General features: G+C 35.5%; 1 protein-coding gene across 1 annotated transcript in view; it reads left to right on the top strand.

Annotated features, from left to right (window-relative positions):
• TBC1D15 (TBC1 domain family, member 15) overlaps positions 1 to 25,845 on the top strand; it is a gene marked incomplete at its 5' end in the record, with an annotated part of 48,816 nt that extends 22,971 nt beyond the window's left edge. Inside the window, 16 exons of the mRNA XM_010003080.1 lie at positions 1 to 24; positions 261 to 335; positions 1,818 to 1,956; positions 3,563 to 3,773; positions 8,432 to 8,534; positions 9,418 to 9,615; positions 10,935 to 11,063; positions 12,859 to 12,962; positions 13,250 to 13,344; positions 14,757 to 14,873; positions 17,661 to 17,761; positions 18,450 to 18,549; positions 18,927 to 19,024; positions 23,046 to 23,162; positions 23,718 to 23,804; positions 24,449 to 25,845. The exon at positions 1 to 24 is cut by the window's left edge and continues 1 nt beyond it. Coding sequence (XP_010001382.1) covers positions 1 to 24; positions 261 to 335; positions 1,818 to 1,956; positions 3,563 to 3,773; positions 8,432 to 8,534; positions 9,418 to 9,615; positions 10,935 to 11,063; positions 12,859 to 12,962; positions 13,250 to 13,344; positions 14,757 to 14,873; positions 17,661 to 17,761; positions 18,450 to 18,549; positions 18,927 to 19,024; positions 23,046 to 23,162; positions 23,718 to 23,804; positions 24,449 to 24,655 — 1,905 coding nt within the window. The remainder of the gene's footprint in view (positions 25 to 260; positions 336 to 1,817; positions 1,957 to 3,562; positions 3,774 to 8,431; positions 8,535 to 9,417; positions 9,616 to 10,934; positions 11,064 to 12,858; positions 12,963 to 13,249; positions 13,345 to 14,756; positions 14,874 to 17,660; positions 17,762 to 18,449; positions 18,550 to 18,926; positions 19,025 to 23,045; positions 23,163 to 23,717; positions 23,805 to 24,448) is intronic.
• Between the last annotated feature and the right edge of the window lie 1,061 nt (positions 25,846 to 26,906).

Genomic DNA, 26,906 nt, shown 5'->3' with positions numbered 1-26,906 from the left:
GGAATACTACGTCTCATAGAAAAGGTATCTTGCATGACACAGTTACGGAAATTTCATATATTTATTGTCAGAACACCTAACGTGTTTTGCAAATCTTAGATGTCTTTTCAGGATAGGATTTTGTAAAGTGCATCACAAAATGTTTGACACTACCTGCATAATTTCTTTTTATGCGCAAGTTAAACCATAATCATACCGTGAATAAATAGGGATGTGTACTTTGTGTAGTGTTGAATTTTTTATGATTGTTTCTGTTGTAGGAAAATGAAGTAATAGTAGACTGGAGACCACTGCATGATGCTTTGGATGCTTCGAATATCCTTTGTGCTGGAAAGGTATGCTTGTTAGCTATCAGTGTTCTTCATTCTGCTTCTCCAGTGATTTTTGCTTTATGGTAATTGATGCATAGATGATCTCAGAACTGGAAGCAAAATCTATTTATGTTATTATAATTTATATTAGTAGCTACATGTAGGTATCATATTTGTGTCCTGCAGCCCAATTCAGGTTATTGGGATACATGTTGTCATGGTTTAACTCAGGCCTGGCAATTAAACCAATGACAACAATGCTCTGAATTCCTTCCCCTTCCCACCCAGGCAGAGAAAGGAGAGAAAATAAGGAAGGGAGGCTTACAGATTGAAAACTAAACTAGACAGCTTTTATTAAATGCTAATTATAAAAGATAATATGTACAAATATATACAGGAATGTGCAAAACCCTCTTACCTTCCCCTGCCATCATAACTCCCACAGCAGTCTCCTGAGCTGTGAGCAGTCCTGAAAAGTCCCAGACCATTTCCAGAGATAGCAGCAGAGCAGACAGGAGCTGAGGGTAGAGTTATAAGGGTCATGAACACACAGGCCTAGGGATCAAAGGAGATGTATAGATGGAGTCTTAACCTGGACGCTGGCTGTGGAGGGAAGAAGAAGCAAAAGAGGGCTTGACTTCTGTGATCCCTGGATTTATACTGACTGCGATGTATATATATGTATAGAATACTTTGTTTAGCCAATTTTGCTCTGTCTAGTCCACTCCTCCCTACAAGAGTGTTATGGATATGACTGTTCTGCTCCTTTAATGTCTGAAACAGCAGATTCAATGAGTGGAGCCAAGTGTCCTTGGTCTCTCAGCAGTAATGATAAACATTTGAGCATTATCAGTCCACTGGCTGTTAAACTTGCTGCTACTTTCAGCAAGTGTGCTGCTTAAAAGAGAAGTCAATGAAGGGAAAAAAAAAAAATCGGTAAAAAGAAAATTGGCTTCATCCTGCCTCAAACCAGGACAGGTGTAGGTGACTGTATGTAGTTGGTACTTGGTTCATATATAAAATAGAAGAGGTTTGTCTGTATAAATAGTAAAGACCAAATGAGTGTGTCATGGTCGCCAGTCCTCCCGTATCTTCTATATTGTAGACTGGTGATTCAAAACTAAGAGGTACTGTTCTAATGCAAAATAAAAATAGAAGTCCATAGAGGTTCCAAGATCCAGTGCCATGTGATATTTAAGCAGTATTAAGAGGATGTTGACCAAAGAAGAAAGGTTTAAGTTTTAGATTTAATAAAGAGTTTATTTTGGTAGAGTCTGTAAGAGTAGTCAGGATGTTTTAGTACCGTGTTAAATTTATTAAGTAAAACCTCTTAGTCATAAGTTCAAATTTACCATGTTGAACTGTATCATGTTTAATAGGATTTTAATGCTATGAAATGTTTTAATCTGTGAAAATGAAGATACTTTTCTTATTGAGTCTAAGACTCTAGCCCAATTTTCATGCCTGGTGTGTTTTGAAAGGCACTTTTTGTTTTTTTCTGCTCAGGATTCCAGTTCTGTGGTGGAGTGGACTCAGACTCCTAAAGAAAAATGTTCCCAAGGAGCTGACCGTCCAAGTAGTTATGAAGCAGAATGGGACATGGTCACCACGGTCTCTTTTAAAAAGAAACCTAATTCAAATGGAGGTACTTAAAAATAAGTGTGGATTTTCTGCTTTGTTTTTTCTTTCTGGTAACTTGTGAATGAAGAATTGTCTTTTAGGTACAGTAAAATGGATTTTATTAGTAATTGATAAGCTTTAGGTCACTTGTGGAAAGAGGTGAATCCCTGGGTGTGCAAAAAAATTCACAATTGAGTAGCTGCCATCTGCCTCCAATCTATTTTTTTCCTTTGACTTGCTGGAGAATTGTATTGAAAAATAAATGTTGAATCTAACTTCTTGCTGTGATGGTCATTCAACGATGTAGCAATTTTTTATCTATAAGCATTTGGCTCTTGCATTCTTTTGGACAAATAGTATTTCAGGTGGATGTTAGAAAGTAAGATAAGTAGTTTACTACTCAAATGCCTTTCCATACTGCAGCAGCAGGGGGAGATGGAATATACAGTTGTTTGGTACCTGGGTCTTTCTTACTTTGACAAAATAATTTTATAGCTACATTGGTTTTGTTTTACAGTGTCACAGTAGATAGTTATGGAAAAAAAAAGTAAAAATGAGGGGAAGAACAGTGATTCTCCAATCTTTTTTTTTTTTTTCTGTGAGTCTCTTGTAGTTTTCTTTATAATACTTGTTTTCCTTGTATTACTTCTCAGCCTATAACTGGTGACCACTGTGCTTGTTTCACCATATCTAATGGTTTTAAATGTCAACATGAGTGCAGGGTTTGAACTTAAGTTTATTAATGTATTTGTGTGAAGCACAGTCCTGCTCCTAGAACACTGAGTTTGAGAGGAGCTGTAAGTGCTAGCGTTTTAGAAAGCTAAAGCCAGCATCTCTATCAGGCATAGAATGGTTTATTATATCTCTGCTTTGCATTGATTTTTCGTCTTCAGCTGTCAGAGTACATGTTCATCCAAACAGAGTGGATCACAGTGTGTGAGTGCTTCATCAATGAGCAATATCCATACCAGTGGATTATGCCCTTTTCCACTTCTTGCTTACTTCCAGGTGTAGTTTGATAGGACAGGTGTTTTGTTGTTTGTTTTTTTTCCCCTCCAGCTACTCTGGCAATTTTGTGTCCTCTGGTAAAATAACAATCAATCTCTTCTTAAATGTATACAGTCTTGTGCAGAGTGTATACATGCTTGCACAGTATGGGAGAGAGGTGCAGGTGGGGAGATTCTCAATTCCTTCTCCTTATTTTGGTGTAGTCCTACAACACATGGCTAATACTTTGTGCAATGTATAGCATACAGTATTGTAATGTGTATGACATGTAGTTTGAATAAGTAGTGTTACCTGGTGGAGGTGCTGGTGGGATTCAGCTTGCTGGTGAAATCTGGTACAGCAGTTGTACATTTAATTGCTGGATCACTTTTATAAGCTTCAGGCACAGCTTTAGGGTAACAGTCAAATGGAGTTGCACATTATTTTAGAAGTCTGTAGAAAACAAGGAGGCAGAAAGAGAAATTCAGAACTAGCAGTTACAGTAGTTACGGTATACGTTTTATTATCAGAACCAATGCTAGATTTTGGGTTTGTTTTTTGGGAACAGTGATACAAGTATAATGTATTTGTAATTACTAACACCAGAAGTCAAACTAAGATCATGTGGTAATTTTGTTTTTAAGATGCTACAACTCATGCAAATGGAGAAAGCAAGTGGTCATTCCTGTTCAGTTTGACAGATCTGAAATCAATCACACAAAGCAAAGAAGGCATGGGGTGGTCTTATGTGGTGTTCTGTCTGAAGGATGATGTGAAGCTTCCAGCTCTTCACTTTCATCGTGGGGATAGCAAACTACTGATTAAATGCCTTGAAAAGCATGTTGTGCTAAATGAGTAAGTATCAGACAACTCCTAATTCTGATTTACAATTTGGATTATTGGTTTATTACTTTTAATTCCATAATTAATTTCAGATTAATCCTTTCTAATGTGGTTTGGTTTTTTTTTTCCTACCCCTTTTTTATTAGTAGAATACATTTACATTGTGACTGAAACAGTAATTTCACATATACATGTGGAGTGTAGGCTGATGTTTTAAACTTGTTGGATCGAAGTATGAGCTAGCTGAGAAGCTGTCCAAGTGTTCCTGGCTCCATAATACCTCAGTAACTCCCTCTAGTGGGTAGAGGAGCTTCTCCTGAACATTCGGTATAAAGTTAAATCCTTCTTCATGAACCGCTTCTGTAAAATGGGATAATTTGTGTTAAAATTTGACAACTTTTATCTTACCTGAAATATGCATGAGTGTAGACATTAGTGTATGAGGTAACTTACAGTTCTGTCAACTAAATCAATTTGTATATAAGTGTTTTCCCCCTGAATTTGTTTTCTCCTGTAATTTCTTGCTCTGGGGAGTGTTTCACACTTGATCTTTACTTTTCAAATCAGTTTTCTGAGTGTAAACATAGTTAGACCCTATAATTTTGTTAAATTCTTGGATTTTGTTGTGTGTTTATAGAATTAAGAGAATCATTTAGGTTGGAACAAATATTCAAGATCAAGTCCAGCTGTAAAACTAACGCTGCCAAGTCCACCACTAGACTATGTCTCTGGGAGCCACATCTATACAATTATGTTGTGTTACCTCTAAACTTTTCACTTGGATAAAAGCCTTTTAGATGGCCATAGCATAAATGCAGACTAAAGGCTGTGCTCTCACCCTGTAATCATAATTCTAATTTAAGAAGACAACAGGGTAAAAAAGAGTAGGTAGAGCATGGAGAAACAATGAGGTGTAACAGGTGTAACATCAGTGTAACCGGTATTCTGTTTTCAAAAGTGTTTCGTTATGAGCACTTGCAACATAATCTGATGACGGATTTTTGAAGGTGGATACTGAAATGGACGTGGGAATCCTTATACAGACTCTTCTCACATTGGTAGCAGTATCAGTGAGGTCAGAGTTGCCTTTGACAAGTAGGGAAGGCTGTTGCCAAGTAATACTATCAGGCTGGAGAGAAAGCCAGTAAGACGTGGGGCTTGCACATACGTTCAACTGATTTGCGAAAGGCTTCTACAGTGTTAAGATGTGGTGTTGGGAATCTATGATAAGAAGTTGTCTACTGCTTGGAGGAAGGTATTGTGGTCGTTATGGCCAGCTGGCAAACTGGTACTGGCTGTAGTGTCATGCACAAGCTTTTTAAGAGGAAAATTCAAGAGCAAAGGAATGGCTATTAGGCAGACAAGATAAAGGTGTAAGAAAGACTATTCTCTGTACAACTGTAGATTAGAAAATTCTGGATGACAACCTAATGTTAAAAACTGATATTTTTTTTCTCTAGGTTCTTTTTGTGCTCTTCCTTAAAACTCCTTTAATTTTGTTTCCCAGTTTCACTGATACTGCAGGCAAAGCGTTTATTGTTGTTCTGCCATCCCCCAGCCTCCCTTCCCTTTCCCCCAAGGTGCTTGTTCCTTTCTGAGCACCCTCCTCTGTGTTTAGGTCTCTGTGAATATCTTCCAACTAGTTGCTGGTAGGCTAGGGCAGGTTTTTGGAGCAACATAATTTAGCAAAGACTGGAAAAACACCTGTGTTGTATTGTGAGTTGCTGAAAGCTTTATGCCTTACCTGTGTGATGTGTTGCCTGTATACTACAGCACTGTGTTTCAAATATTCTAACTAATTCATGTAATATGAATTTAATGAACAGGGTCGAGTTTTAATTAGGCCTAGTGAGTGCATTTGACAGTGTAGCAGACTGGTTTGCATTGACTTAATGAAAACTTTATTCTTGTGATTAATTACCAACTAGAAGCTTCAGAATTTTAGAGGAAGATTTTCCCCTTATGCCTTCTTTTAAGATAGTTATTTTGAGCCTTTAAGAAAAGCAATTCATAGCAAATTAGTTCATGCTGCTGGGGTTTTTATTTGCCACTATTAAAACAGCCTATTATTTTCATATGTATATATACACATAGGTCCGTATACACAAAAAGCAGTAAGCAATAGAAAAGTTAATTATTAAAATGCAACTACTGTAGTTATTAATTTTGGTGGACTTCCATGCCTAGTTGAAAGTTCTTTAAAAAACAGAAATCACATACCAGAATACTTTGAACCATTTTATGAAGTTGGACCCTAAGTTCCTGTAAGTCAGACATTTAGGTTCTGTCCAGCATTTGGTTTGTCAATTTGTTACTGCACATAATGTTTAGACACTTAGTGCAACTAACAGGCATTGTTTCCAGTTTTATTGAGTCATGTGCTGCAACTAACTATACTTTACATGCTATATAAAATTAATGCTAATGATGAGTCACTGAATAAAAATGAAATGCACAGAGATTTTGGTTCCTGTTACAAACACTGCCTCTTTCAGATAGTAAGTGCCCACTCACTCACTGCAGACTGTCCTCTATTTAACCCATTGGATTCTTAGTTCTTTGTATCTTCTTGCCAGGTGATGTGGACATTCCTCTTGGGACAGTGCAAAACATTAGCTGTCAGGTGTGGAAGAAACTGTATGAAGAGAGGCAGTCATGCCCTCATGTCTGCTTTTAGAAGACAGTGGTGGCATAGTGTTTGTGGAGTCTGACCCAGCAGCTGTGCACTGGGGTGTCCAGGAATGCTTAACAGATGGAGTTCCCTGCCTAAGGCAAGACAGGGAAACTTGAGGTGGTGTTCAAGCATTTAGGATGTGCTGAGCTGCTTATTATTGCCACCTTGAGCAGTTCTACATATTGATGAATGCAACAGCTGATACTTTGGGAACTCAAAAAGCTGAGGCAACTATTTAAATTAAATTTGAATTAAGTTAAGCATTGAGCTGAGCAAGAGCTTCCAATCTGAGTTTTCTTACTTAGATTCTTCTCTTCCAGTTAAGTTCTGCTTCTGGCACCAAATTATTTTCTGTGGTCTAGTAATGAATGATTTTTTATGTTTTTTTTAAGGAGAGAAAAGAACAAATATGCCATTACCCACGTTACTGTTGATACCCATCTGTCTGTCTAAAGAGAATGTTTAATTAAAATGAAGACATGGTACAAAGTTTTCATTGTTCTAGTGAAGGAAAATGTAATACATGACTCAGCCTTTGCCCCTGTGCTGCTTTTTAGAAAAAGCCAGTTGGGATTCGTTAACTGTTGCTGCCTCAGAGCTGTGACTGTGGTGTCTGGCTGTCTCCAAATGAGATCTCTTGTTGCCATTTCATATCCGTCAGTGTTAAGTGTCCTGTCCTGTTGGAATGGGAGAGAGATAAGGGTTATTAAAGTTCTTATCTTTGACTTTAATAACATGGTAGGTGATGCGGGTACTAATAAAAATAAAAGAAATTTTTCTTTCAAAGACTAGACATAGTGGACTTAAAAACTGGGAGTGTGCAACAGAGATGTTTTAGAAATGTCTGTCCGATCAGTTAGAGTCAGATGGCAAAGTGCTTGGCTGTCCCCTGCCTGCCTACCAGCTCCAAGTCTTGAATATCAGCCCAGCTTTTGAGTTGTTCTCTCTTTTGTCATGTATTGAGCTGTAAACTGGTAATTCAGGAGCTGGTTAATGAATTGATGGGATATCTGTGCCACAGGAGGGGAGAAGATGGGATGTAGGTGGCGCAGGGAATACGTGGGGAGCAAAAGGACATATTAAATACTAGGAGCAGCACAGTTCCATTGTCTTTGTTGTTAAGTTTTTATTTGCTGGTGCAAGGCTGCCAGAGAAGAAAATGTTACACTGAAGAATAAATACAAATACAAATACAAATAAAGTGAGTTAGGCTAAATTGGGTTTCTGTTCATGTAGCTTTTGGAGACTACACAGAATTACATTTGCAGAACTGTATTGAAGTGGTTCTGTTTCACAATACAATGGCTGTGGTGTGTTTTGAGCTTCTCTCAGTGTGAATCTTAGAATTATTCTGACAGTAACTGTTGTAATACTATTGGTTATGCATTTGTTTATGTGCTTTCATACATTGAAAACAGTTTGTATTCCTTTATGTAAGATTTTACAGGGTGTTTTAATGTAAGATTTACTAATTGATAGAATTTTGTAATTATGTATGATGACATGGGCTCTTAACTTCTGTTATGTTAAAATAGTTTAATGTATATTGTCTTGAGGCTGACTGTGTCTCACTGAATTTCCTTTTTTCTGTCCCTTTTTTTGTCCATTGTCAATTAAATAGATATATTTCTATATATACACCTATATATAGCTATAAATATAGAAGACTGTAGTCGAAGAATGCTTCATTTACATGTGCGTGTCAAAAGGTATCTTCCAGAGTAATGGCTCAAAAATTTCTCAAAAGCATCATGATTTTTCAAAGAATGAAAGTTCAATTCAAAATGAATATGATGATGACTTTTGAAAAGTGAAAGTCTTGTTTTGTAGTGTGTTAGCTTGTGAACTTGTTCCAAGAACTAAGAATGATCTTGCATTAAACCTGCTTTCTTTGCACAAAATCTGAAATCTTACTTCAAAAAACAGTAAATGTTCTTTAAACATTGTCAGGAAAAACTGATGGTATGTATAGAAACCTTTTCAAATTTTATTTTAGATCTCCACAGGATAAACGAATTCTTCTTGTGAATTCTCAGAACAAGTCTCTGTCTCAGTCTTTTGAAAATCTCTTTGATGACTCGTCATATGGCTTATTACAAGTATGTATTATATTTGGGTTTTTTTCTGAAGACATTTATTAATGACCCTATGATATCACAGAAATAGTTCCTGAATCACTGCCATTTTGGAAGCATTGATTGTATGCTAAACCAAATGCTTATCCTAGAATATACTTATAAGTTGTTTTCTATGTTCCAGTAATTTTGTAACTTCCATGTGGTACTACTACAAACATAATCCAGTTAATACTGTCTGTGATTCAATACATTTGGGTACAGATAGTTTTAGAAAAGGAAAAAAAAATTAGAAGTTACCAAAGCATAATAATTAAACTCTTCTAAATTGTCTTTGACTAAATATTTTTTATATTTTCTGGCAGTTTTGAAGGAAATAGAACAGCAAAGAGCACAGTGTTGCCTAAAGGAGTCTGTGGTATTTTTTAATGTTAAAACTGTTTATCATTTGGTGAGGTTTGTAGACTCAGGAACATCATCAGCAAAATTTCCAGCATCTTGAATGAGGACGGAGTTTTGGCCCATTGATTTGTTTTGCGTGAGCTTCTTAGAGTATATGATAGCTCAAGATGTTTGCTGTGTGAAGCTAGAGAAGCTAGGGATAAGGAAGGTGTTTTGTGGCATTAGTCACTGGAAAGTAAACAGTAGAACTGTTCCCCTTTTAATTTGAGATCAGGCTTACTGAGCAGACTGCTTTCCAATCTTTCAAATCAATCAGTAGTATTACCTTAATATGCAAGATAACTTTTTAAATTATGTAAAGTATGTACTATGTGAAACTACTGATACATGAAACTTGAATAACTTTGACACCTACCATGATCTTCTGGTTGTTTTGCTTTGAGTACAAGAAATCTAAATAACCTGAGGGGTTTGTATTTTGCTTTTTTTTCTTGTTGTAACACAGAAATTGAAGAAAGATCCATACACAGTAACAATGGGAAGGTTCTCCAAAGTCACAAACTATATTTTTGACAGTTTCCGCTTAAGTGACCCTTCAAGTCAAAGACGGCCACCATCAGAAATGGCAGACTTTCTAAATGATGCTATTCCAGGGCTAAAGATAAATCAGCAGGGAGAACCAGGATTTGAAGTCATTACACGAGTGAGTGTGTAAATTAATGATACTGATGCATTGATTCTTTTTATGCACACCTTCAAAGACATGGTGGGACTTGAAACTTGGTGACTTAAACTATTTAAGCTGGGGGTTTGGGGCATTTTCCCTACCAGGTTAGTAGCTGACTTTCTTGGCTAATCACTTTAACATTTCAGTTTGTTTTAACAGAGCTAAGAAGATTTTTAAAAAGTGTTTAATTGGATTATTAACCTCCAGGGTGTATAAATGTACAGATTGAATCAAAGCTAGAATGATCTTGTAATTAGATCATGGATCACTTTGTGTGGCCTCCTGTTGGTGTCTTTTACAGATTGGTGGAAAAGGTTTCTTTATAAATGCTCGTGATTACTTTTTAAGCAGCTTATGCATTTTTAGAATGTTAAACTGTTTCTTGAGTTCATAATAGTGTTAATATCTTAGCAGTAGCTGTATGAACTATGTAATCCTAAGAACTTTGCTGCCTAGTGCTTAATCAGTTAATTTATCAATGAGAAAAAGTATAATGAATGCTGCATGATAAAAATAACACTGAACTGGATGTCTTCCTGTGGCAAATGCCTTAGATTTCTAGAGTTGAAACACAAATTGACTTGGTGGTTGCCATCACCAAAATATTTTTAGTAAGTAAGGAGTAACTGTCTGCTGAATGCTACTTGTTTAAACATGCAGTTGGAAACTGAGCAAAACTAACCACAAACTCTGAAACTTTAGTGGCTGTTAAGAGTTCTGAAAGAGCATACAGTCTGGGTTGGTTGTTTTTTGTTTTGTTTTTTTATTTAAGGGACAGTGTATTTAAATTCATCTTTCAGCCACACTGTGCAGTCTTTGTAGGCATAACATCTCTGAATCTGAATTGTTTTTTAATACCCTCCTAAGACACTAGTGTGTATCAAGAAAGTGCTTTTGAAGTGAAATTCGTTGTCCTTGTTTGCTGTGTAGCACATGCCTAATACATTTCCAAATGATTAGAGGCTTTTAGACCATGGGAAGCTAGTTCAGAAGTGTTTGTGAGGGTAGAAGGTTGTTTAAAATGCACGCATAAATCCTCCACAATCTGAATGTATAGCATACCTTGGTCCTCAGCATAGTGTGTCGTTTTGAAGATCTGCTTCTGTTGGTCCACACTACTTGCTAATGTGGACACAGAAGTAGATCCTTAGAGTTGCTGACTGAGGTATGCACACGTGAAAGCATAATTGCACTAAGTGTAAGAAACTGGCAAGCTTAAATAGTATTGGCACAGTTGTTTAAAACTACTGAAGCACTTAGTTGAATTTGTATTAACATTTTTGTGTGTGTTTCAGATTGATCTCGGAAAACAGCCTGAAGTTACCAGAAGAGAGCCTGTGTCAGCTGAAGAATGGGCTAAAAATATGGATTCTGAAGGAAGACTTTTAAATGTTGACTTCATAAAGCAATCAATATTCAAAGGGGTAACTTGTTTTCTGAAGTCAGCAAGACCTGTGGCTTGCTTCTGGATCCTTTTTCTTTTCTTCCCAATGCATGATTTTATGCTGTTTTCATTATACTTGTAATACTTTGTGAAGGTATTTAAGCATGAGCCAAGTCAGTATTGTTGGAGACACTTAATATAAGTGAGATTGCATGCTAATCAAATACTTCCACAGTTGAATGTGCTCTGCAAGGGAGAGATCATGTGGACACTGGCTAAGTGAATGAGTTGAAAACATAAAAGCTTAAGTGATGATGAGAAATCAAAGTACCTTTCAGGAAAACACCAATGCCTTCCATGTTAGGGTATCAGGTTTATTCTTTTATATTTGAGAGTGTCTTTTTATCCTCCAAGAAAAGCTTTTCCAGCAGTTTGCCTGGATTTGACATTCTGTCAGAGCAGTCTAAGCACTTTGGCTGATATTAGTGAACTGAGGCTTTTTGCAATATGAATGTGAATTTAGCCTCAGTGGTGGAAATTTTGAAAACTGTAGCTATGTCCCATAGCTATTGTACCTAATGTTATTTTAGTATTTATCTTTTTTTGGTGGGAATCAAGCTTTCTTAGTGTATTCTTGGTGCAGCTGTTGGTGTATGTTTGCAAGTATGCAGTCTCATGTTCTTGGAGTTTGAGCAAAGTAGGGAATGATAACATTGCTATAAAAATGTGTTTAAAGGCCTATACATATTAATGTACTCTGAAGGGGGTAGAGTGAAACTGAGGCCCTTTTCAGTTCCTGTAGCTATTCTTTAATACACCTGTGCCTGAGGTGTCCAACTCAGGACCCTTGTGCAATCACGAGAATTACTACAAGTTTTTGTACTAGTAGTCCATTTCCCTGTCATCTCTGTTGTCCATTGCCAGAGGAGTGAGTGCTCAATTTTACTTGAGTCAAGATTCCAGTAACTTCCATTATATTAAGTTCAGATCCTCTTTAAAGAAAAAAGAAAAAAGTTAAAATGCCTCTCAACATGTTTCCCTGTTACTGGAGAAGTTCCATTTGCTGCTTGTTTGTGCACTGTTGAATGCTGTTTGCATAGTCTAATGGTAAATGAAGAAGTACACTGAGGACTCAAGCTGGCCTTAGAATGGTTATCTGGGATGTCTGATAGCAAAAGTGCCTCATTCATTACTATATTACAGGTATTGAAATAAACTAATTTGATTAGAGTAGGGTATGATTCAGCTAATACACCTGTCAACTACAAATGCTGCATGCTATTTGGAAGGATTTATGAGAAATAATTTTCCTGGAGTGGACACTAGTGTTTTTGATTGCTTGGAAAATTGATCTGCATGTTGACAATGTCTTGTTAGATTAAAATATTCATTTAAAAAAATAAACGTAAGTCTAGTTCTCAAGATCAGTTAGTGGTGAGGCCAGAAGTTTGGCAGCTAAGCAGCACAATGTTCCAATATATATATTTTAGAGGTAATTTTTTTGCATCATGAAGTTTGTGATGCCCATAAGGCTTTTACTTCCAGCAGGGAAGCAAAAAATATAGGAAGAACTGTATTTTGGTGAGGTTTCTTTTTCTGTGTTACAAGGATTAATCCCGTGCTTCCACAGTTTTCTGCTTAATCATTTTCACTTCCTCTCTTTTCTTCTACTTGTTTAGTTAGCAGGCTAAGATTTGATTACAAAGGAAAAAGAAGCTTATTGTAAAAATTCTTCTCTAAGTTGTTACTTTAAGAAGTGTTAAATCACTATAGGAACATTCCTTACAAAATCAAAATAGTCTTTTTGTTAATGTTTCATATCCATTTTTCCCTAGGGTCTCTGCCACACTCTTAGAAAAGAAGCATGGAAATTTCTTTTGGGCTATTATCCTTGGAATAGCACTAAAGAAGAGAGAGCAAATCTGCAAAAAAGGAAAACGTGAGTACAGTAGGGCTTTTGTTAAAAATAAATTAAAAGGTGCTTTTATCTTAAGGCATATAGTGATGTAGAAAGTTTTTTGGAAACCTAAAAGACAGCTGCTAGAGACTGAGTACAAAGAAGTGTGTGAGACCTTCTTAAAAATAATTGTTATATGAAAGTAAAAATCTTACATAAACTGTGTGTTGCTATCCCATTTCTGTGAGAACAAATGGAATGAAAGAATGCTTAAATAAAAAAAGAAAAAAATGCAAAGTTTTGGTTTCAAAATTACCTTTCTGCTTCAGGGACGAGTATTTTAGGATGAAACTACAGTGGAAATCTGTCAGTGAGGAACAGGAAAAACGAAACTCAAGATTAAGAGATTACCGGAGCCTTATAGGTAAGTTCAGATTTAGAAACATACCTAACTGTACAATTCCCACACTTCTAGAATTCAATACGAAGTTGATAAAATGAAACCTGTAGAGTAACCTGTATTAAGAAGCACTAAAAACTAACATTGCTGTTTTCAGTGGCATCTAAACTTTGTTATATACTTACCCTAAAACTTTCTTAACCAGAGTAATTCAGAGCTGTACACATTAGTGTTACAGAGTGGCTTTTTAAATTACTTGCTTAATAACAGTAGATTCTTTATATAATGTTACTTCATTATTTCATTTTACTAGGAATGTAGTAAAAATAATGACATACAATGAAAATGTGAAAACATGTCTGTTTATATTTTACTTTTTCTTACAGGGTTTTATATATGTGCATTCTGACTTGCAGAGTTTTATACCTACTTTAAAAAATTTAATCAAGTTTTGCTGACCATTAGCAGTTTGTATCCTCAGTAATCTTTGGTAGTGAGATTTGCGCACCAATGTTTAGGATTCCTAAATAATTATTTCAAGAGACAGGATAAGGTTTTTGCAGTATTCTGAGACATGGACTAAATTCATTTCATACAGTTACTCTACAGGCAGGCTGAAAGGGTTGGGAAGATATTCTAGTAGATTAGTAAACTACCTTTTTTAGAGACTGTGTATGTGTGTATTAGCAGGGAAAAAAATAATATTCAGAGTGAAAAAGGCTGAAGTTTTCTTTCTGTTGAATCAGGTTTTTTTTCTTTTCAAGTCTTTGAAATGCAAATGACAATATTAGGCTTATGTTGTAAAACAGATCCAAACCTACAAAATACTCCTTTTATTAAAGCTCACTCACAATTTTTCTTATTTCAATACATTCATCCTGGATTTTGCCTAATTAAAGAGTCTGATGTGTGCTTGGTATGTTTGAGGCATATGAGTTATAGGAACTTGTTACACAGAGTTTATAAACATGCTGTGGTAAACTATCACGCTGTCTTTGGTAACTGATCACTCTGATCATGTGGTAACTTTCCTGCTATCTTTCCTACTATGCCTTGTGTTTCATCACAGAAGTATTCATAAATGGTATTGCATAGCTAACTCACATGAAATTGCTCTTCATCTCTGTCGGGGAAAACATTTTCATTAAATTGTATTCAGGATATTTTCCATGAAAACTATTAACAAAAAAAGCCAAGAGCTGTAAAGTCTGTTTAGAAGCACATTCTTTCATTGCAGACAGGAAGGATTTTCTTTCCTTTAAAGTATTCTTTATTTTTTAATGACATTAAGTTATGCAGTTGTCTTAAACACTTAAAAGCTTTGCAACAGTGAGGGAAAAAAATTGCAACTTAAGGAAGCATTCTGAATTCAGCTGATGCTGGGTTTGTTGTAGAACTTGTTTGAAACTATTTTTAAATCTGGACTGCTTTTTTAGAAAAAGATGTAAACAGGACAGATCGAACAAATAAATTCTACGAAGGCGAGGATAATCCAGGATTGATTTTACTTCATGATATTTTGATGACCTATTGCATGTATGACTTTGACCTAGGTAAGTTGTGATCCTCTGATTGTAAAAGCCTTCTTAGTTTCTGATGTGCAGCTTTGCTGTTAAGGCCTGTTAATACAATTGAACTTGCATTGATTACAATGCTTTTTATAAATGTCAAGATATATATTTTTAAAATGTGGACAACTTGGTTCAGTTACTCATCCTGTTTCTTCCTCTCTTCTACATGGTGCTTATTACAGACATTTGCATTCATCAGCTGAGGTGGGATTGGGGATTAGGTTGTGGTTTCTCTTCACCATAACCCTTCTGTTGATGTGTTGTTTTGTGATTTTTAATTTTTTTTTTTTTTTTAGAATTAAGCAGGTGTGCGTTTCAGAGCTTTAAAAGGGTTTGGGTCTTTGGAACCTGTGTGTTATCTACATTTTAAAGATTGAGATCTCTATAAAAAAGATAAACCAGATGCCACTGTGGTAATTAAAATTCAGCGTGCTGAACCAGCTGTTTGTAAACATAAGTGTTCTTACGAAGACTTTAAAAGCTGGATCTTGAGGAGCACACTTCAGTCTGTCAAAAATGACCCTTTCACGTGTGCATCTGTTCCAGAAGGAAGAGCAGAGTGTGAAATGTCTTGCTTCCATCACAGTATATGAAATGTCTAAGTCTTCTCTTAATTGTCTTGGAAGAGAGGGAGGGAAAAGACACTTCTAGCTATTTCCTTCCTCCACCCCAGCATGACATTTGCCTGTTGTGTACTTGTTTTGTTTGTTTGTTGGGTTTTTTTGCTATTCTGTCTCAGAAAATTGTTGAGAATCTAGAAGTCTGCTTTGTGCTGGATTTTGAAGGAAAAAATTAGGATAAAAAAATCTGTACTAGTTAGTAAGCTTGCTGCAGAGCTGTCATTCTTGCCAGCTTTTGTCTGTTCTGTCAAGTCTGCAGAGACATTTGATCTTTGGCTTGAAAAAGAAAGGGAAAACTGTAACTGACTACGACTGTTTAAAGATGTAGCTCTGCTTCATGTTCCTTTTCACATTTCAACATACATTTAAGTGTGGTGTTGTATAAGTGAAATTGAAGTATGTTCACTACCCACTCTATTAAACACATGCCTTAGATAGCTTAAATGTATACAGTGGATAAGTTTTGTTTTATAAACAAGAAAGAATAACAGAAATATAGTACATTTGACATTGTATCTATCCAGGGCTTCTAAGATACCTGAAGCATTGGTACAATGCTCCTCTTAATCCTTCAACAACAGCTGTAGAGAGGTCTGAATATAACTGCCAGATAGGCTAGGTTACAGAACAGCTTTCAATACAAGATTTGTTTGAATGAATTCCTCAAATCTGTGTCACTGAAATTGGTTTTATTCTTTAAGATAATTTTAAACTGTCTTGAACAGAATTTTCTATGAGTTTAATTTGCTATAGTTTTAAATGTGCAGGGGATAAGGCTTTTTTTTCCAGACCTTTTAATTATTTACCTGTTTTCCTTGATCTGTTTTTCTTCTCACTCTACTCCATATTTTCAGCCATACTCCAATCTTTTTCTCAGTTACTCAGTTACAAATACATCATTAAGAAATGGAATCAACCAAGCTTGAGTCTAACTGAGAAATGTCATGTCATGTTGAACCAAACGCTGATGACAGTAGTACACATAAATCATGTTCTCCCTTGCTTAAGAGGGGTTAGCAGCAATAGGGCAGTAGATAAGTTGACTTGAGTATCAGTGGTAAGGTAGTTGGAAGAGTGAGAAAGGAGGAGGAGCTCTAAAAACCTTGTCCTCTACTATTCTGAATTGGGCTGTTAATTACAAATGAGGAAGCCACAAGAAGCATTAAAAATCTGTGCAATTTTGACAATTTTTCTATACAACAAAAATTTTCTAGCTATTTGTAAAAATTATATGCTTTAAAATTGGGCATTTTATTATCCAGTTAAATGTAGGCTTTCCTTATAAGTCATGTGAGTGCTTTTTAGGGCTTATGAACTTGATATACCATTTCTGGGCACAGAAGCATTAACTTCCTTGAATCAGGTCTGGGTGTGCATTTCTTCCATACTTCTCACTAGGAATACTTTGCTGTTAGTCCCCTTCTGCAGTTTTATAGGTAGTAATCATCTTTGATGTTGGCTGCTTGGTTACATAGATGGTCTTGGGCTTCAGTGTATTCAAAATAGCATCCAAGCAGAACAGTCCCTACTTCCTGAAATACAGGAATCCGTAGAGTATATTCAGTGCCAGAAAAAAGACGTTAAGTGCAAAATTTTATTTGTAAAAGCTATTGCACCATAAGTTTTACTGGGATCAAAACTTAACATCTCTTCAAATATATTTGAAATTAAAATCAGTTAAAGGTCAAAAAAGGTAGGAATACATTAAAATATTTTAAATGTATGGAAGAAAGGAACCAATTACAGCTGGAGAGGAGAATAAATATGAGTCTGTATTTGTGATAGTACAAGGTATATTTAATCTTCTTAAAAATATCAATATGTATCTTTTTTTTGCTAAATTTATTCTGGTGTCAGCTCAGCTTGTATGTATATTCTCAACTACAAAAACAGTGCATTGGTTTATGTTCTCTTAGACTGGCAGAAACTGCTGCTAAGTCTTGTTAGATTTGCTTTGTGTTGGTTATTATTAATACAAAATGTCTTTACTGGTGATTGAGTTGGAAAGTTATAGTATCTGTACAAACTTGGAATGCAAACTTCCATTTCACTCAGTCCTTCAACACACTTGAAGAAATTACTGTTTAACTGCTGAGTTAACTGCAGCCCTACTTGCCTTTTAAAATCTTTTTTCGTTTTCTCTATCAAGGTTATGTCCAGGGGATGAGCGACTTGCTTTCACCTGTCTTGTATGTTATGGAGAATGAAGTAGATGCCTTTTGGTGCTTTGTGTCATACATGGAACAAATGGTAAGACAGGACTTTTTTAGCCTACATAAATAGATAAGCAGTGGATAATTCTATTTCATAAATTTAATTGTTTATTTTTAATTGTTTTAAAGTAATCGTCTTGTGTTTGAAGTCAGTGTATCTTTTCTGATTGGCAAAAGTTGTGGTGGGTTTATGATACTAGTAATGTGCAATACAGACAAATTCAGTTCCTTGGAAATTCCAAAGTGACTCGGAACCATCAGAGACAAATTTGATTAATGGGAGTTCTCTAGCAGGCTTTTTCCAAGATAATGGCTCCCTGTTGTACTTAACTTTTGGCATTTGTTAAACACAACTTAGAGTTTTCACAAATAGAAGTTTTATGAATTTTGCTTGTTGTGAAACATGTAATATGTGACTAGTATGAGAATAAAAAGAGGTTATCCCTTTGGTTTCAGTGCAGTAGTACTGCTTGGGCTTAGAGAACATAGGCTGATTTAAAATAGTATTTATTACATACAAAAGTGTTATCAAAGAAGCACAGTTCACTAGTTAAACTTTGCAGTAAAAGGCAGATGTTAGGAAGAAGTATAGTTAAATATCCATATGTTAAACACCAAAAAGATGAGAACCAGTGTTGCAACAACAAGACTTATGTAAAATGCCTGTAAATCTCAATTATAATTGAATAATAAAAATGACAATGCTAATATTTTATTCCATCTAGCATCAGAATTTTGAAGAACAGATGCAGGGCATGAAGACACAACTAATTCAGCTGAGTACTTTGCTTCGTTTACTAGACAGTGGATTTTGCAGTTATTTAGGTAGGTGTGTTAGCCATGCTCTAACTAAACAAACTTGCTGCATTCTCTGTGCATTCTTGCTGCATTTTTACCAGTCTTTGAACATAATTTGAATGGTGGAATACATATATGAATACAGGACTTGTAAATTAGCAACACCTAAAAGTTTTCAATAATTGCTCCATGTCTATAGAAGAACAGGGTTATCTTGTTACTGACTTTATGCCAAATATAAATACATGGCAAACTTCTTTGATTCTGAAAAGGGTCTACCATGTCAAAAATCAGTGGTGTGATTGTGTAAAGTGTGTTGTTGTTGCCTTTCCTGCTGCCCCAACCCCTCCCCCCCGTTGTCTTAACAAAATTGGATGTTTATGAAATGTACCTCTTATTCCTAGAATCTCAAGACTCAGGCTACCTTTATTTTTGTTTCCGATGGCTTCTTATCAGATTTAAAAGGGAATTTAGCTTTCAAGATATTCTTCGACTCTGGGAGGTAAGGAGATATTTAATCTCACAAATTCCAGTAGTCTTTGGACTTTAGAACAAAAAGCATGGATCATTCTGCAAAGTGATTAATGCTCTAATAGTTTTTAATATTTTTTTTCAACTCATTCAGTGCAGTGAGGTGAGGACATAATAGCATGTTTTGTCTTTTAGGCAAAACAACGACTTGGGAAGTTAATGGAAAAATAAGAGCTAGTGGGGATAAATTGGCTTTTTCAGAAAGTTTTGGACAGGATCCTTTGGATGAGGTAGTAAGTGGAGAGTATCAGTTAACATTTAATGGAAAAGAGCTTGTGCTAAAATAAATAGCATTTGTGTGTGTGTGATTAATTCCTTGATATTGGTAGTACTTCATAGATAAGTGGAATGAAGAACTGGTAGGGTAGTTTTTTTGTTAGCCAAAACCATAAAGAGGATGATGTCAGAAGATCCAGTTAATCTTGCTAATAAGGCCTTATGATGTCAAATAACATCTAAAACATCAAAATGTGGAAGTTGTAATCCAGGTTAAAGAGATCTTTTTTTTTTATATAGGTGATCTTGAAATCAGATGGAGTAATTAAGATAAACTAGTGTTTTTGTTGAACACTCTTTAATTCTTTGTTTCAAGAAAATGAAGAAGTATGTCAACAGTATAAGTTTATTTTCTAAAATGGACAGTATCCACTGAAAACTCCCAAGCAAGAGAATAAATGTTCAGATGAATGGAAGGAGTATTTTCTAGGACATAACATCTCATAGAGCTGTGCTGGGGAACAGAAGGGTAATGAAAAGAGCAGGACTGAGATGCATAAATTTTGTAATATAATGAAAAATAATGTTGTTTCTGCTGTAATGAAAAATAATGCTGATGCTTTTATTCACTTTTTCCACTAATGAAAAAGGAGTCACATAAAGAGGAAGACCAGTATTTAAAACTACCTAAAGTAAATCTTTTTTTAGCTTTTTATCACTGGTTAGTGGAATTTACTATCATAGAGTATTGAGGTGGTATTTTAACTGAAGAGGACTAAGCTTTATGAATAACATGCATAAATAAGGGAACCAAAATATGCAAAACCAGAAGAATTCTCTTATTCCAAGGTATAAATCGTAGTGATTCTGGGGAAAAAAAACCTCCCATCTCATTTCTTCCCCCTCAGCGATATGTTGTCTTCTCTGTCTTTTAAAGACTACTTTTTCTATTGATGACAACAGTATTGGTATTTGTATGTATAGTTTATAGTTCCAAGCTAGCATGTTTTTATCACCTCTGCTTTAATGTGTGTATATGTGCACATACAGAAGAGAAACACAGTATATTTCTAACTCTTAAGTATATTTTTTATGTCTTAGGAATATGATGGAAACCTATTGATATCTGAGAGTCTTGTAGGTTCCTTCTAGCACATCATAATGTATGTTTACTACAAGTATTCAATTTCTTTACTAGAAAGAAGGTTCTTCACTAGACTGGTTATTACCCATTCACCTTAGAGATGAGAGATAGGAGTCCCCATCAGCTGGAGTAAAGCCTACAACCAAGCCCTCTCTCACTGAGCAAAAGCCTTAATAATCAGATTTGGTAGAAAAAGTGGGTGGCTACATCATGGTGACATGGTGCAGCAGGTGGTGCTGGGCAGTGCACATGCTAGAGAGGTGGTATTCCACCTTGTGTGGATAAGTTGAGACACATTATTATGTGATTGCAGTTATTTAAAATGCTACATGCAGCACCTTTTTATAGAAATATCAATACGGGTTATAATTGCTCTGTCTGTTGGTGGGATTATTTGCAGCACATTTTAGCAGTGTCTCTCAAATTCAGCCCAGATACCATACTGAGACAGTGCTTTGGTGTCCCGAAATTGAGGGCAGCTCAGTCCCTTCTTTACACAGGAGGGACAGACAGTATCACCTGGTAGTTCCAACCAGGTCTTGATTTTTCCTTTCCACAGTGTGCCACTTCATTCTCGAGATGGTGCAGGAAGACTGGGTAGAACAAGAATAATCCAAAAAGAAAAAGTCTGTTGCAAAATTCCACAGCAGCTGACTCTATCTCCAGTGTTACACCAGTACAGCTTACAGAGTATAAAACCAGGATGACAAATTAGTCATGTATAGCTTTATTAAAAAGAAATAGGAGGAAAAGAGTTACTGCACTTAAATGGTATATTTTTATATTAATGCTGTTTTTCTTTCATCCTTTCTAGCACTTTGTGATGCTGCTGTTATGCATTCACATACATCAGCTTAAGTGCATGCTCTGCTCCAGATTTTGAAAGATGTGTTAAAAGTAGTAGCAAAATGTATAGATTTCTGTGCAGCTGGTATTAGCAGCAGGTGACAGCTTCTAATTTTCTTCAGAGAGGAGAGAATGTTTGTAAACTTCCATGTTAGTATTTTGGGTTTTTTCTACTCTTGAAGCTGCTGCATCCAGTTACAGCTTGAAGCAAATATTTGTTAAAACAGATGTTTTAAGGATTAAATTGTACATATGCAAGTTAAATATTCTGTTAAGGTCTATAAAAAAGTAACTTAAATGGTTCTATATTTTGGTTTGATTTCCTCCATGTCCTTCATTGTCGTGTTTCCATCATCTATGTTCTGGTTTAGATTTCATGCCAAGAGGCAGCCTGTTGTCTGATTTAATGATTGTTATAGATGGTTCATAGTATGTGTACCATGAGAATTTGAGTGTGCTGGAAATGTGTAGGCAGTAGTTTGCTCTCTTTATGTGTAAACTTGATGTCGAACCACATCCATGTACAGCTGATACTTCCTTCCTACAAAGCAGAAGTAAAAAAACCCAAACCAATAGTGTGTAGACAGACAGTGTTTGGTAGACTATAGATGTTTTTGCATGGTTAGTATTGTTTATCAGCCTACTACATTCCAGCCCTTTTCCTGGAGTAAGAGAATGCTTTAAGAGAACATGGGATGCCTGAAAAAGATAGGAAATTTAACCGGAGTGAGTTAAATCCTGATTGAAACATTCAAGATTAATTGCACTTTATTTTGTGTGAGTTTGATCTGGATACTTTTCTGATTTATGCAATTCTGTTTATGGGGTTCATATACTAGTGATAAAAGTTCAAGTGTAAGTTTGTTCTTGTTGAGCTTTAAGGCTGTATTCCATCAATCATGAAGCAAGAAAATTTTTACTGGTGAAGTATGACTGAACCTTCATGAGCCTGCTTTTTTAACCTGCCTTTTTTGAGAGTAAATCCAGTGAATTAAATCCCTTTATCTGTCAGTAATTTAGGCAAACAATTTCTTGCTTCCTTCCTTTTTTTGTTATCAAAACTGTTCTCCAGCTTCCTGCCCACCATACACATTCTCTTAAAGTACTCTTAAAAAACTTTTACTCTCATGAATGTGCTAAAACAGGATATTAATACTGAGGATACACATATCAGTTCCAGTGAACTTGAGAATTATTATCTGTGGCCTCTGTGGGACCAAACACCAATGTGTCTTCAGACAGAAAGTAACACCCAGTCACCTCCAACTCCTGTCTGTACATGTATTTGGGATGTTGTAGTAGGGGGAGTGGGAACAACTTTAGCACCTTATTTATAACCTCTAGAGCCTTTTGGAGGGATTTCTGAGCATGACACACTTCTACTAATTCAGACTTAATGCAGACACTCTTAAGTCACACAAATAATTTGTTAGCTTTAATTACTTCTGTACAGTTGATAATTTTGAGTAGGAGAATTTCACATGAGCTGAGGCAGAACACATGTTCACAAGACTGCAAGCTCAGGCTGCCTAATAGCATTATAGTGGTAAACCTGGTAGACACAGAAGTCTTAAAGAACCTGATAAGCATTTGGTGACTCAGACTTGCAGTTGTCACTAACTGGCTAAAAGAAAAATTTAAAATAATTGCACAAATAGTTACCTTCAAAAATAGCTTATTGTTAGTTAAGGCACTTAGCTTGGGGGCTTACTTATTTTCTAAGAACTGCCTTTCTTCTCAGAGGGAGATCATAAGCATTTCAGAAGACTTTTTCATATTTTAACAGGTCATGTGGACAGAATTGCCTTGTCAGAATTTTCATCTTCTACTTTGTTGTGCTATCCTAGAATCTGAAAAACAGCAAATAATGGACAAGCACTATGGCTTTAATGAAATATTAAAGGTACTGAGTTCTTATGCATTTTAAAAATAATAATTAACTTTTTGGAGTTATTGCAAAAAGCTTGTGTTTTGTGTTGAGGGGAAAAGGTGTATACTATCTTGTAAAGGGTTAAATGTGAACTGAATGTCCTTTGTCCTTTTAAAATGGTTTATTTGATGTCTGTGTTTAGTGATAAGATCATTAACAAATGGAAAACTGTTCTCCCCCTTAGACTACTGCTTAATATGTTTAATTTTTGCTTTGTCTTTTGTAATCTTATTTGTTACATCTTTAAAAATGAGAACTGGGGGTACCTAGGAGGGCTAGAGAGTTTGTCACATGTAGAATTACCTTGAATCCTCTTGCAGGTCTTGGATACTGGTGAAAAACAGCTGTTGCATTCTACAGCTTTCAGTACCCATTTGTCAAAGCAAATAGAGTATGTTTACCACTTCATAGCTTAAGTAGCAAGCTTCTAAGGGGATACTTTTTAGGACTGCAATACAGTATTAGTGTATTTTACAATAAAATGTATTTACCATTTATCACATATACTATTCTTTGAAATATTTTTAGCATATCAATGAACTGTCTATGAAAATTGACGTGGAATATATACTCTGCAAAGCAGAAGCAATTTCTATGCAGATGATGAATTGCAAGGTAAAGATATTTTGACTGTATCTACTCTGAGAGTTTATAGACTGTAACAGTGTGTATTTGGCTGTAATAGTACATGTATGACATGAACTAAATGCCTGGATATGATAAAGCATGTGCTGTATCTATACAGCACCTAAATTCTGAAAGTCTGTAAGCAAGAGTGATAGATTTTATAGAGTAATATTGTTCACTTGGGAAAGCTGAATTGTGCCTTTTGGTTGTGATTTCTTAACTCTTACTAGAGAACCTCAGCACAAGTAATCTGATGTTCAGTGTGCTCAAGAAAGATGAGGTGAAAGATGCATTGAAAGCATACCAGACTTATTAGACAGAAACTAATGGTTCACTCAATAAAACTCATTTCAGTAACATGAATTGTAATTATAATAGGTGGTTAGACTTTTATTTTTGTAATTAAGATTATATTAATTGGGAATTGATTCCTGAGCCTGTTCTTGCTGCTGTCTTTTCAAAAGATAGATACAGAAAACAGGTACCTTTAATGGAACTAAAGCTGAAAGAGTTAAATTCAGATGATTGATTACTTACTGGGGGTGGGGAACTGACTGATGGGTGACCTTTTAACTTTTTTCATTTAATTACAGTGATTATTAATGTTTTGTTAACCCCTCCTTCATCCCTAGGAATTGCCTCAAGCAGTTAGTGAGATCCTGGGGATAGAAAGCAGTTCTGTAACACCAGATTCAGATACTGGAGAGGATGAAAGTGGAGCTTTGTTGAGTTGCCCCACGTCACTATACCAGAATATCTCAACACCTGTAATTGCTGCCAATGGAACGAGGGACAGCACTCAACAGATGTCTGGGACACAGAGCCTGACACCTGCATAATTACAGTTGGTTAAACTGAAGAAAGACTTTTACTGAGCACGTTTTTTTCGAGCACTTGAGAGATGGATATTTAAATTTGGTCTTGATTAAGCTTTAAGGTTGGAAAGAAAATCTGTACTGTAATGCTCTTGCATTAAAGCTTTACAACATGACTCAACTATTTTTGTAGTTTCTTCTACCAAAATAGCCTTTTGTTTTCAATAACATTCCTTAATATTTTTGTAGCCAAGTGCATTTTTCTTTTTGCTGGTGAACTGGAAATGGATGGTAATTAAGAATGAATGTGAAAATTCTGCATTTGCTGAGCTTTCACACTTACTGATCTAGGACAGTGTGAGCTCTTTGATTTGAGCAGATTCACAATAGGCCAGCTGAAGCTATTGTACAAAATTTTAAAGCTGAAGAGATGCTGATGTGTTAAGGTTCGTTTTGTAAATGAATGGGTTTTGCTCTATCTCAAATGTTTACAAAAATACTTCCAAGTATTTGTTGCTGGTTGAATGTAGATTTGAATTGGACATTTATACTTATACAGTTTAATGTCCAAATACTGGATTTTGTGTAATTGGGAGTGGTTGAACAGTATATTTTTACATTAACATATCTTCACTTTATATATGCATATATATTTACACACATGCACACACTATATGCACAAATATTTGTGAATACTAAAAGGATAGTAATATTTTCAATATCTGAATAAACTTGACTGTTCATTCAAATGAATCAGTTTGACCAAATTAATGCACAGCTCCAACTTGGGCTCTTTTTCAGAACTTTTCTAACTGAAGGTAACTTTCATGTGGATACATTTCAGTCCTAGACTTGAGGTAATTTTGCAATTGATTTCTTGCAAACTTTACTAATGCTTATCTTTGCTAATATATTAACTGATTGGTTAACTACTTACACTGTTTTTATGCCAACAATATTTGGAGAATTAGTAAGCAGGTTATAAAACCCCCACAAACCAAAACAGTAATCACAATTACCATTAATGCATTTTTTTGTATATGCAAAAGGCAGTGTGAATTTATTCTATGCCATGCTGATGTCCTTTGACGTTATGTGAAATTTAACATAACTGATTCAGTGTATTCATTATTTGGTAACTATTGTACATATATAAAATAAAAATCAAAGCTGATTTAGTGTTTTTAATTAAATAATATTTAGAGAAAAAAATTCTAGTTGTCTGGTTGTTGATATAAGAACAATGAGATAGAGGGGATAGCTAACAATTCTCTGTCGATATTATGTATTTTGTGAGTAATGAAGAGCAGTGGGAATACTTGTTTATTACAGATTGGAACATGCCTTTCATTTTCAGGTGGTTGATACATGGGGTATGGAGCTTTCTTCTCGAGCAGTTTACTTTTACAAATGTTATTTGTACCACCTAAAGCAAATACAAGAAATACAAAAAGGCTTTAATAGATAAATCAAGTTGTTACAATAATTTGAGGCCAAATCAAACTTCACTCCTCAGTTGTGAACAAACACTGGGGAACTGAATCCGTACAGATTTCATTTTTAATATCATCAGTGTGCTCTATCTCTCATCAGTTAATAACAAGAGTCTTACGTGGTGAAAGTCAAGGTTTCCCAGCTCGGCGTATCCAGAGCCTTTCATTTCCTGTCCAGGAAATTACTGTGAAGCTTCATGCCTGTGTTCACTGTTGAGCATTGTGCTTCTTGGCAATTCATTTAACATGGGATAGAATGCATAAAGGCAGAACTTACATAACCAACACTTTGGTTCAAATGTACTAAGCAAGGTAGTTTCAGTATTTCTAATTCACTTTGAAGTGAACTTGCAAAATGGTTTTTGTCAAAAATCATGTTGAAATGAAACTATGGAAGGGGAGAGGGAAACACCTGAAACAGAGCTGCAACAGGCAATTAACTGCACATGGTTATGAGTTACTCAGGATATGTGACCACAAAAAATAATATACAATGTGCTACAATCTCAAAATTGTAACTTAATATGAACATTCAGATGTTTAGGAAAAAGATCTTTAGGTGAAATTCTGTCTTTTCTTAGAATTACAGCAATGGCTGCTAAGGAATACTACCAGCCCTTAAGGTTTTCCTTTCCTTTTTGAGTATCATTATTGATCTTCTTCTTCTGTATTAAGTACTGATGTCAAGGGTGAGAAGGTTGCTCCTGAATACACAGTGAGCAGCTGCTGTGGAAGGCTTTGAAGTAAGTTTTGTAAGTAGATTTACTCCTCTTTCCAACAAT

Source organism: Chaetura pelagica, unplaced genomic scaffold (assembly GCF_000747805.2).
Source record: "Chaetura pelagica isolate M959 unplaced genomic scaffold, ChaPel_1.0 scaffold288, whole genome shotgun sequence".
Classification (NCBI taxonomy): domain Eukaryota; kingdom Metazoa; phylum Chordata; class Aves; order Apodiformes; family Apodidae; genus Chaetura; species Chaetura pelagica.
This window is presented reverse-complemented; position numbering and strand designations above follow the sequence as displayed.